Source organism: Hoplias malabaricus, chromosome 8 (assembly GCF_029633855.1).
Source record: "Hoplias malabaricus isolate fHopMal1 chromosome 8, fHopMal1.hap1, whole genome shotgun sequence".
In the NCBI taxonomy this organism is placed as follows: domain Eukaryota; kingdom Metazoa; phylum Chordata; class Actinopteri; order Characiformes; family Erythrinidae; genus Hoplias; species Hoplias malabaricus.
This window is the reverse complement of record NC_089807.1, coordinates 33,411,555-33,423,743: the sequence shown is the minus strand read 5'-3', so window position 1 is coordinate 33,423,743 and position 12,189 is coordinate 33,411,555. Positions and strand designations below refer to the sequence as shown.

General features: G+C 39.6%; 1 protein-coding gene across 1 annotated transcript in view; it reads right to left on the bottom strand.

Annotated features, from left to right (window-relative positions):
- Positions 1-12,189, bottom strand: part of LOC136705859 (gamma-aminobutyric acid receptor subunit pi) — a 95,518-nt gene that overhangs the window by 23,092 nt on the left and 60,237 nt on the right. Inside the window, exon 4 of the mRNA XM_066679662.1 lies at positions 1,721-1,833. Within this exon, the coding sequence (XP_066535759.1) occupies positions 1,721-1,833 (113 nt within the window). The remainder of the gene's footprint in view (positions 1-1,720; positions 1,834-12,189) is intronic.

The following is a 12,189-nucleotide window of genomic DNA, read 5'->3' as shown; positions in this document are numbered from 1 at the left end:
GCGCAAGGTTCAAAAGCCAGCATCTCTGATGGTATGAGGGTGTGTTAGTGCCTACGGCATGGGTAACTGTGCACATCTGTGAAGGCACCATTAATGCTGAAAGGTACATACAGGTTTTAGAGCAATATATGCTGCCATCCAAGCAACGTCTTTTTCAAGGACGTTCCTGCTTATTTCAGCAAGACAATGCCAAGCCACATACTAGACTGGCCTGCCTGCAGTCCAGACCTGTCTTCCATTGAAAATGTGTGGTGCATTATGAAACGCAAAATATGACAACGAAGACCCCGGACTGTTAAGCAACTTAAGTTGTACATTAAGCAAGAACGGGAAAGAATTCCACCTGCAAAGCTTCAACAATTAGTGTCCTCAGTTCCCAAATGCTTACTGAGTGTTGTTAAAAGGAAAGGTGATTCAGCACAGTAGTAAACATGCCCCTGTCTCATCTCTTTTGGAACGTGTTGCAGACATCAAATTCAAAATGTGTGAATATTTGCAAAAAAAAAACAATAAAGTTAATGTTTAAACATTACATATCTTGTCTTTGTAATGTATTCAGTTAAATAAAGGTTGAAAAGGATTTGCAAATCATTGAATTCTATTTTTATTTTTACACAAGGCACCAGCTTCATTGGAATCGGGGTTGTATATCATGAACTATGTTCACTTGGTCATTTCATGGCTGCGAAACTCTGTTTGTAGACCTGGCCACACAGTGGATGTAAAATGATTGGACAGAGAGTGGGATGACAGGTGGGATCATAGGAGCTCCGCACCAGACTGGGAACTTCTCAAGGAGAATATATTGCTTTAGCAATGCTGTGAGAGGCTGCAGTGTTTTAGCTTTGACAGTTTCCTTAATCTGTGATCACGCACCCTGGACATTTTATGACTAAGTACAGTAAATATCCTACAGATTGCTCCTTAACATAGTTGTTATGTCAAAGCTAACAAAAAACGGCTTTTATGACAGCTAAAGCCTTTTGGAATGAGCATTCATAAATGTTAATGTATATTTGTGTAAGTTGTCATGAAGGACTAATGTGGGTGTCAGGTGTTCTTCAAAACAGTACCCTACAGTAAATTGTTAACATTTTTTCTTTTAATGGGATTTTCTCTTTTAGACTTTTAAATTACTGTTGTGCTTGGCAAGTTGAAAATGTGTCAGAGCCTTGAAATCCCAAACACATTAAGGGATTTTGGGGTCAGGGCTGTAGGATGGGCACTAATATCTTTTTTGCCTCTCACAGCTTTTTTTGACAGCTACATATTCCTTCAGACTGAAGAGTACAGTTTGTGGTATATCAGGGTTTGCACAGTTTTGGAGATTTTTATATTTTTACATTCAGCCTTATGCAAGAGGATTATCATATCTTATCTACTCTCATTAGAAAAGTCCCCTGAAAAATTCCTTTATTGCCCTGTTTGAGTGGAAGTTAAACTGGTATTTGAATTTCACACAAGACTGTAGGCATCTGAGCCCCTTGGACTATGACAAAGTGTGTGATTGTGTATCTTTCAAGATTCTCTTTGGTTTTAATAATTTCACCAATACAGCTGTTAAATGTTCATTTAAGTAAAGCAATAGGTAAGAAAGAGAGAAGTGCATGTGTGTGTGTTTGTGTGTGTGTGTGTGTGTGTGTGTGTGTGTGTGTGTGTGTGTGTGTGTGTGTGTGTGTGTGAGCATGCGCATGTGTTCTTGCTTGCAGAAATTTCTTACTGTCAAAGAAAGGCCTGAGGTACTTGTTGTATCCTTTCATCAGCTTCTGGATGGTGGGAGGCAGAATCTCTCCTTCCTTCACCTCAGCGCTCAGCAGTGAGTTCTCAAAGATCCTGGCAGAAAGGATAGGGAGAGAAAATGAGAGACGAAAGAGAGGAAACTGAATCTGTCTCACTTTCTTCTTTCTGGCAGTGTTTACCCTGATCTGATAGCTGGGGTTTCCAGCTCCTCCTGCACTACGCCAGGTTAGTGGAGCGGTGCAGTCACGATGAGGGCTGTGCTAGAACCTAAATCACTTACTCTCTCTCCAGTAACACAGAGCAGGAGATTAAAGCTCTCAAAAGAGAGAGGAAAATGCACAAAAAAGCATATTTTAGTAATTGGATTACTTTGATCCAGGCAATGCGAAGGCCTGGGATTTTTCCATCAGCACGTTGACATCCACCTCTTTTCCTCACGGCATACTTTTGAACCAGCTATAGACCAGAGCGATGTGTAGCCAGCAATGTGTCAAATTTATGCCATGTACCAAGATTTCGTATCTTGGCCGATTATCTTATTATAAGAGCTGTGTGAGGTCAACAGACATCAGGTCCAGACTTCAGCATCTTAGTGTTAAGATTATCTCATCTGTTAGAAAGAGAGAATTCAGTTTGATGCTCCTTCAAGCATTTCATTTTTGGGCTGAGATGCTGTTCAAAAACTGATGAGAACATTGATATGTTTGCAAACCTCCAAAGGAGCCATTAACGTGTGCATTGTATATATATAAAAAATGCTGAACACATTAATGCAAAATCAGAGTGTGTGCTTGTGTGCAAAATCACTACTCAGAATGATTCTGAAAAGCCAAAACAACCTGATTGGTTAACACATACTGGGCTGAGATTTTGAAATACCATGCTCATTCCTTCATTATCTGTAACCGCTTATCCAATTCAGGGTCGAGGTGGGTCCAGAGCCTACCTGGAATCATTGGGCGCAAGGCGGGGAATACACCCTGGAGGGGGCGCCAGTCCTTCACAGGGCAACACACACACATTCACTCACACCTATGGACACTTTGGAGTCACCAGTCAACCTACGAACGTGTGTTTTTGGACTGTGGGAGGAAACTGGAGCACCCGGAGGAAACCCACACGGACACTGGGAGAACACACCAACTCCTCACAGACAGTCACCCGGAGTGGGAATCGAACCCACAACTTCCAGGTCCTTGGAGCTGTGTGACAGCAACACTACCTGCTGCACCACCGTGCCGCCCAAATACCATGCTATAATGTGATAAATATTTATGCTAGAAATATATCTGTAAGAAATAAATGTGCAATAAAATTTTAATTTTGTTACTGTAGACTTAGTTCTGTTTCATGATTTGTTGGAAATGCTGCAAAATTCTTGTGCTGTTTGAATGAAGTGTAGTGTAACCGGCTCTTAGGGAACTGCAGAATGATATTATACTCTTCTGTCTCTGAGGCAGATTCTGAAGACGTACTTTAGAATCTGCCTGAGAGGCAGCAGAATTTGACTGTATAGTATTCTGAAGCTTCCTCAGAGGCTGCAGTCCTAACTCAAAGGTGCAGGAAAGTAATCCTCCATTCAAGCAAAATAAAAAGTTTTGCAACACTTCTAATAAATTATGAAACATTTTTGTTAGTGTACAGTACACAAGAATAATATATTACCCATTTACTTCTTGCAAAGTCATTTTTGACAGTGTTGTTTATTTGCTGTATTGTGAAGACAGGGGATGGAAAAGAATCTCAGCAGACATGGTTAAAGGTGTAAATACATATTTATTTACAGAAACAGTGTCTTATGGGTTCTTAAGGATCCAGTGAGAGAGTTGTCCGATTCAGCGCGCTCGTCTCTCTCCCGGCTCTTGGCTTGCACTTCCATCTTTATGATCTTTAACCTTTCCAAATATGGTAATATGGAATCTGGTCTACATTTGCATGTTCAAGGGACTGAGGGAGGGGTAAAGATTTATAGTCTCCTATCATTACTGACAGCTTATCCTAAACATTTCTCTCTTTGGGGCACAGACACAGAGCATACGTCTAAACATACAAAACAATAAACATCTCTTAATACTGCACTTAAGACCTTATGTTTAAATATACATCAACAGTCAAAGCAGTCAAACCGCTGAGGTCTTTGTGGAACTTTACCATTTATGGCAGTAACGTGTGCTAACCTATGACATTCATTCCTGCCTTTTGGCTGGTTACCAGTAACATTCTGCCTCTAAGGCAGTGTTCTACATATTGCCTCTAAGGCAGTGCTGCCTCCAGAACTATTCTAGTGATTCTGCACAGAGTTGGTTGTGCCACAACACAATGGTAGCCTTCACATCTGGACCTTGAATCTAAATTTTGGCTGTGAGAATATTCTTCATTTCCACGGTTAAAGTATGACATGACTTTCATTCTTAACGTCCAAGTTTTATCCCATCCTTGCTGTTCTAGTGTATTCTTCATCATTCACAATGTTGCAGTATATTTTCCAATTTTCACTGTCATGTCATGTTCTCCCACATTTACATACTTGCTGAACATTCTTCAATATTCACAATATTGCAAAATATTCTTCCATACTTATATTGGTCTAGAACGATCTCCCATTTGCACTCATGGCAAAATGGCCTCCCACATTCACATAGTTCTAGTCATTTCTTCCATTCACAAAGTCCTAGAATGCTCTCCCACATGTACGGTGTTCCTGAACCTTCCCTCATATTCAAATTCTTCTACCCAGCAAATTCTCCAGTTTTAATTCAACACTATTATTGTTAACTTAACACTGTGCGTGTTATATTATTACACTAACAGTGTTACTATAACATTAATAGTGTTGATTTAACACTGGTGAATTTGTTGTGTACAATGTTCTCTCCACTCCATACAGTTATAGAATGATCTCTGAAAGTGACAATGTTGCAGAATGTTCTAACATATTTACATTGTTCTAGAATATTGTCACGCCCTCGTCTCGTCACCTCTGTTTTCCCCGGTCATGTGCTCTTTTTAGCACATGGCTATGTTTTGTTTATGTCCTTGTCTCCGCCCTTGTCCCGCCTTTGTTCCGCCTCCTCGTCCGTGTCATGTGTTAACCCGTCCTCCTCATTATCTGTCCAGGTGTGTCTCGTTTGTGTCAGCATTTAAGCCCTCTTGTCTCACGTCCTGTTTGTCGTTCATTTCACTTCGTATTGTATTGTTGCCCAGTCATGTCGTGTTTATACTATGTTCCGAGTCCTGTCGTGTTGTCTCTTTCTCTATCCTATTCAAATCGTTTTGTTTTCTAAGTCATGTTGTTTTGTTTCCTGTCTACCCCGAGTCTAGTCTTTGTTATTTCCCAGTTAAGTCATTTCGTTTTGCTTCCTGTTCATGTTGTGTGGTTTCTTTTGTTAAATTAAAGTATTTGTTTTAGCAAGTGCGTCCGCCTCTGTCAGTCCGCCTCGTGATCCGTGACAAATATTATTTTCCATTCACACTGATCTAGAACAGTCCCTAACATTTACACTAGTCTACAATATTCGCCCACCTTAATAGTAATATGAAATATTCTCTTTCATTTACACAGTTCTAAATTTTCACATTCACATTGTTCTAGATTTTTCCCTTTCATCCAATGTTCTACGATTTTCAACCAAATTCACAGTATTCTTGATCGTTTTCTTACATTCACAGTACATTTCTGTGATGATCTTCCATATGCAGATTGCTTCATTTTGTGAGTGTCTTAGGGAGTTTAAGTTCATTCATTATCTGTAACCGCTTATCCAGTTCAGGGTCGCGGTGGGTCCAGAGCCTACCTGGAATCATTGGGCGCAAGGTGGGAATACACCCTGGTGCCAGTCCTTCATAGGACAACACACACACACACATTCACTCACACACTCACACCTATGGACACTTTTGTGTCGCCAATCCACCTACCAACGTGTGTTTTTGGACTGTGGGAGGAAACCTGGAGGAAACCCACGCAGACACGGGGAGAACACACCAACTCCTCACAGACAGTCACCCGGAGCAGGAATCGAACCCACAGGCCCCTGGAGCTGTGTGACTGCGACACTACCTGCTGCACCACCGTGCCGCCCTCTTGGGGAAAGTTCTGCATTTAAATCCCAAGTAGTGGCAATTACTCTAGTACTGAGCACCAAGTAATAGTATTAATTTTTCTCAATACATTTTATTAGTTACAACTCATAGTATAATGTAATACTGTACACTGTTTTTCAGTGGTAATAGAATACCCCATAGACAGGGTAATTTAAACAGAAATACAGCTAATACATTGCTACTTAGCTTACACTGTTTGTAAAATTAGCTCATTCTAGTGTCTAGAATGCAGTAGCACAGTCCTGTGGAGCTTGTTTTAAGGTCTCTCCACTGTGCCCCTGAATGTGGCTGTGTAACGACAGGGAGGCGTAATTAAATTAAACCAGTAATTAAGGGAGGTGCAACAGCTGCCCTGCCACTCCATCACAATAGTTTCCCCCATGGGAGAGCTTCATTGTTAATTAGAGATTTGGGACTTTTTTATCTGATGTCCTCTGGTGTATCTTTTGGATTTTAGAGCCATGAATGACATCAAAGCTTGCATTCACTCACTTAAGGCCTATTTTCTTTAGCATGTGAATAAATGAAAATGCATTAGGCCATAAAAGAGATTTATATTAAAAAAGAAAAAAAGAAAAAGCAGTTATGCAAGGTTGCGTCAACACACTGTGTAGGAATATAAAGTAGGCCAGTGGCCAAACTGTAATTTCATATCACAAACAGTCTTCAGGAGGAAAGCCCCAGTGGGTTACTGGCCCTAAGCTTGTGAGCTTGTGTTACAGTCAATGTATAAGTCTCTGGATGTTTTTGTTCTGGTGCCTTTGAGAGTGATGGGAAAATAAGAAATGGTTAATACTTCTGTTATTAACAGATGCAAAATACTGTTATTTTATTCAGTTAAGGCTTTGCCTAACAGGGTCTTTTTATAAATATCAACTTGTTCTAAATATCCAGAAATAATTACGTGTTAATGAAAGTTTCACATAAATGTGCTCTCCTACTATTTGAATGATATTTGTATTTTTTGTATTATGCTTAAGTGTAACTCATTACACATATCATCATAGATACATTATAAAGTTGCAACATTATAATAGTGTCCCTGCCACACAGCTCCAGGATCCTGGGTTTTGGGTTTAATCCTGTCTCGGGTCACTCTCTGTGACTTGTGTTTCCCTGTGTCTGTGTGGGCTGTGTGCTCTGGTTGCTTCCCACAATCTAAACACGGATATGGGTAGGTGGATTGGCTGTGCAAATCTCTCTATAGATTTGATTGTGTGAGTGACTGAGTGAGTGTATCATGCCCTTCGTTGGATTGGTGCACTGTCAAATATGTGATCCTGCCTTGCACACAATGATTCCAGGAAGGCATGGAACCCAGGTGACGCTGCACACAATGTTGTTATTACAGAATATGAATGAATCAACAATACACCTTACACATAGTAGTTGGCCAGTGAATATTAATATGAACTGCATTTTAATTGCAACCATACACTCAAAGTGCTATAACGTGAGATATAGCATGAACCTCTAGTGTATGAGTGTGATTATACTACACTTCATTATCACTGTTTATTATTAGGCTTTATGACAAAGAAGACAGGAAAAAATCCTGGATCTTGAACTGGTTCCATTCAGGATTTTTGAATTTTGGTTCTCTCTGTTTTTGAATATCCTTATGATTTTTTTTTTCAACTGGTCCATTGCACCATAACAACTCTGTTCAAAATAAGGTGCATGAATGGAAACTGAATAACCTTTAGTTGTAAAAGTTACGGCACCCAATCCCTCTTTGTAAGTGCTGGCATCATTGCTAGGTTACGTGAATTTTGTGGAGTAATACTAGAAGAGCTTTGTTCAGAGTGCCATTATCATTTAATATTGGCCCTACTGGAATGTCTCTCAGCCAATCACATTGCAGGGTTGGAAATAATTGTGGTATAATAAAGTATTAATCACTTAGATATGATTAATAATGGGTAAATGTCAATGCAATAAAATCCGACCTGAAATTAAATTAATCTTTATATAAAGTATGTTTTTCATTATTTCTGTTACTTCGGCTATCTTGAAATATTACAAAATAAGAAATGTTTCCAAATAAAATAACTAACCCAAAGATTATATGCAAATTATTTTCTTACATTGAACATTTGTGATCGTTTTAAGCCTATTAATCATTTACAGTCCTGGAACAAACCTAATGTTTTTAAAAGAGATCCTCAGACCTCTTCATCTGCCCCTCAGCTGAGTGGTCCATTAGTTACTAATCCTGGCTCAGTGTTCAGAGAGCTAAAGAAAACACACAAGAAAAGTGGGGTCTGAAGGTCTTAGAGTCTGGAACATTAAAGCAGGTCCAAGTAATATTTATGCATGAGAGTGAGAGACACTCTCTTAGTTTAGATTCTCTCTTCTCTCTCTCTCTCTCTCTCTCTCTCTCTCTCTCTCTCTCTCTCTCTCTCTCACGCACACACACACACGCACATGCACGCACACACACACACACACACACACACACACACACACACACACACACACACACACACACACACCCACACATACACACCCATAGTATGTACATATATGTGTAACTCCAGTGCAATGTCATGTGCTGTGCCAAGGTATCTCTCCAGCCTTGATTTAGACTCTGTGCTGTTTCATGAATGTTCAGCTATAAAACTGGGTCACCTAACATGACCCAATACCCATATACATACACACACACACACACACACACACACACACACACACCTTGAAAGCATTCCGTCAGGCTGACAGTGTGTGACATTTAGGTTTGAACATTGCATCACTTTCCCCTCACATACAAAAGATGACTGCTTCCCAGGAAAGCACAGGTCGAATTGATTTTATGCAGGGAGGATGCTTGGAAATGACAGAGAGAGAGAGAGAGAGAGAGAGAGAGAGAGAGAGAGAGAGAGAGAGAGAGAGAGAGAGAGAGAGAGAGAGAGAGAAGAGAGTCATACAAAGGAAAACATCTAAAAATGTAGGCATAAAAAAGAATAAATGTGCCAGTTGTACTTGGGGAGACATTGTGACACAAGTGATGAGATTATCTCCCCAGTTTCCACAGTCTCAGGACACACAGCTTCTGCTCCATAATAAAGTGAAATTCATTCATTTTGAGCTATGGAATTACAGATCCTCTGATTTGTGGACAAATATAAATCCTTAAATATAATAGATTTTAAAATTAAAGCTGTATTAATTGGAGAATAAATTCAAAATTTGAAGAATACTCTTTGAATATTTCATCCTTTGAATAAAATATCAAGGATAAGTTGATGGATGAGAAAAGAGTGATAAAATGTAAATAATTAAATAAGTATATTGAGAAAAAAGCTGTAGTCATTTGAAAATAAAGTTAATATATCAAGAGTAAGAGTTTTTCTTTTAGCCATAATAAACTAATAAGCATATAGTTTGAGAACTGAGTAATATTTATAGTTCATTCATTCATTCATTGTCTGTAATCGCTTATCCAGTGCAGGGTCACGGTGGGACCAGAGCCTACCTGGAATCATTGGGTGCAAACTATAATTTCTGAAAGAATAATTTCACCAAATCCTCAGCTTCCTTCACTTTAACAAGAAAAGTGTGCTGCTTTAATTTTTTACCCGTCAATCACAGTACAGAGACTAGAAATGAAAACAATGACACTTCATCCCCACAAATGTATGGTTTTATTAATTCATTGCTCTGATTTTTTTCATTTAATATGATTAATTATGATTGATAAAATTGGAAACATTTTTTTAAATTTACTTTACTGTTAAATGCTAAAGGACCACCAATGGGTGATTTGTGATCTTCTTGGTGTTTACAAAATATAGCCTGTATTCTTGAATTATTCTGATAGATCAGAAGGAAAGAAAACTTGATGTCATGATTAATAAGGTCAGAAAAGAAAAGCTCGGGAACGTCCTGATAAGACTGTATGGGCAGACATGAGAGTGCTAACATCTCTGATTTGAAAAGGCAGGATGGATATCCAGATGGTTATAATGGATTTGACCTCCACCCTGCAGTGCGGACGGATTCTTCCAGAGAAACACAGGCCTGACACAGTAAATGTCTTTCATGTCGTCTTGCTGGATTTGGTCTCTTTCCAACTCTCTCTCTCTCTCTCTCTCTCTCTCTGTACCCCAAGATCATATGGCAGCTTAACTGCATAGGGGAGGTTTTTAAATTCATAGTACATAAGAGTGATTTTATTAAAGAAGTTGATTTGAGTGCACCTCTGCCTCAGGTGTATTCTGTTGGCACTGCTGGCAAATCTGTATTCACTAGGCAGACAGTGTTTCCCGTTTCTGCCTGTCTCTATGGCCAATTGGTGCTAAACCTTGTTAAGGTGGATCTCCGCTTAGAATCACATAGAATCTTCTATGTTAATCCTCCAAGGTAATCATGTCGTAATAGGCAATGGGGTTTTGTTGAAGTAGTTTTTTGCAGTTTGGCATATTTCACTTCAACACTACCCTGCTGCATGATGTATACTTTAAACAAGAGTTAATATTTACATAATTTGGGCTGCCTTAAAATAAGGAAAGCAATATTTTAGTAATTCCACAGCATTATACTCAGTCCATGAGGCAACAGGAATGTGAAATATCTGAAAAGGAGACCAAAGTCATACTGCAGTGGATCTGCTTGGTTCAGAGGCACAGGGGGTCTGGTCGGCTCAGATTTTTAAAACTTAATATAGATGGATGCCCTGTCAAATTTCTTCTTTAGCCTTAAAAAAAGAAATAGGTCAATTTTATTTGCTCCCTTTTTGCTGAGGATGGGCAAGAATTGACAGAACCCACTGAAATGTGAATCTGAGCTGTGAGATTCTCTGCTGAACTGTATGGAAGTGTATATAAAGTAAATTGAGAACTCTCTTTCAGTTTTGATGCAGGCCTGCCAAAGGTTCTTGGGCATTTGGATGTGAAGCTGGAAAGGCCTCTGGCACAGCAGAAGTGCCATGCTGCACTGCAGAGCATGAAGGGTGGGACTGCCCAAGGCATTGAAAGCCTTCTGGTAGAGTTTTATAAGATCGGCTGAGGGTTTTCTGACTTTGAGTTGAAGAAGGTCTGTCATTACCATAGTTCCAAAAAGGATTGACCATCAGAGGGGAGTATTATGGGGTTGCTCGGTTCCAGCGTTGCTGTGGCTGAATGGTTATCCTACTGTTTACAGCAGGTTCTGATACACATGTAAATAATACCAAGTGCCGAGCCGTTGTACTGACCTACTCACGTTGTACAGTGAAAACAGCACAAAAATGTAGACAACCCACCTCAAGTGGCACTGACCACACCCACAGAAGACACACAGACATGGCAACTTCCCGTTATAATATTTCCTTTTATATGCTTTTTATCTCTATTTTTACAAATTAAAAACAAGATAACAGGTTATTTCCCATTCTCCATTTGTCCATTTCAGAATGAAAAGGTCCACAGGCTCATTTGGTTCTCAGGACTTTGAGCATGTCATTAAGGAAAATACAACATGCTGTAAATGACCCATCCATAGTTCACAGCTTAATAATGCTTTATTTGAGGTTCTGTGCTCTTTCTGGAGCTTCTTTAGCTCCACACACCCACAGAGGCCATCATGGTTGACACTGAAGAACCTTCTATTTTTGGTTCCATTTCTGGTTCAGGAACCAATTTATATTGGTGGAAACGAGGCAAATGTTTACAAATTTGGTTTGCGACCAGGAACCGACCTATCCTTCATTGGTGGAAAAGGGCTAGTAGAAGCTTCCAGAATTCTGGGATTTGGGGTTCTTAATTAATTTGAAAAAGAAAAAGATTTTGATTTAGTTGAGCATTAGAATCTTTGACTTTTGGTATTGACTTGAAGCTTTTTTCTCCCAGTTTTATGGCTATGATTAAAGTACTGCAACATGAGGACACTGAGAGATGCTTTGAGGGCTCCCTTCAATGCTAGTCATGGTATATGACAAGGACCTGCTTTGTTTATTATGTTGTATTCCCTTGCCATTGAGCCACTGCCGAACAGACTTCACTCCAAACATAAGATATTGTCTTATCCCAACATGATTTTCAACAGAGTTTTTCAGGCACAGCAGGCAACTTAATTATCATGATGTATGGGCAATCAGATATTGATCACTTTGTGTCTGCTGTTCAGGATTATTGCAGTATATCTGCTGCTGGAGTATAAACTGAGGGGGAGCAAAGCTCTTGCAGTGGGGAAATGGGAAACTGATTTGCCTAGTTTGCCAGCAGGTATGATTTGGGAAAAGGGGATTTGACGTGTTTGTGTGTTTGTCTTGGGGATGAGGCTACAGACCCAGAATTCAAGTCACATTCAATTTGAGAAGAACTCAGAAGGAGTAGCTGAGTACCAGCAGTTTCTGCAGTGCCGAGC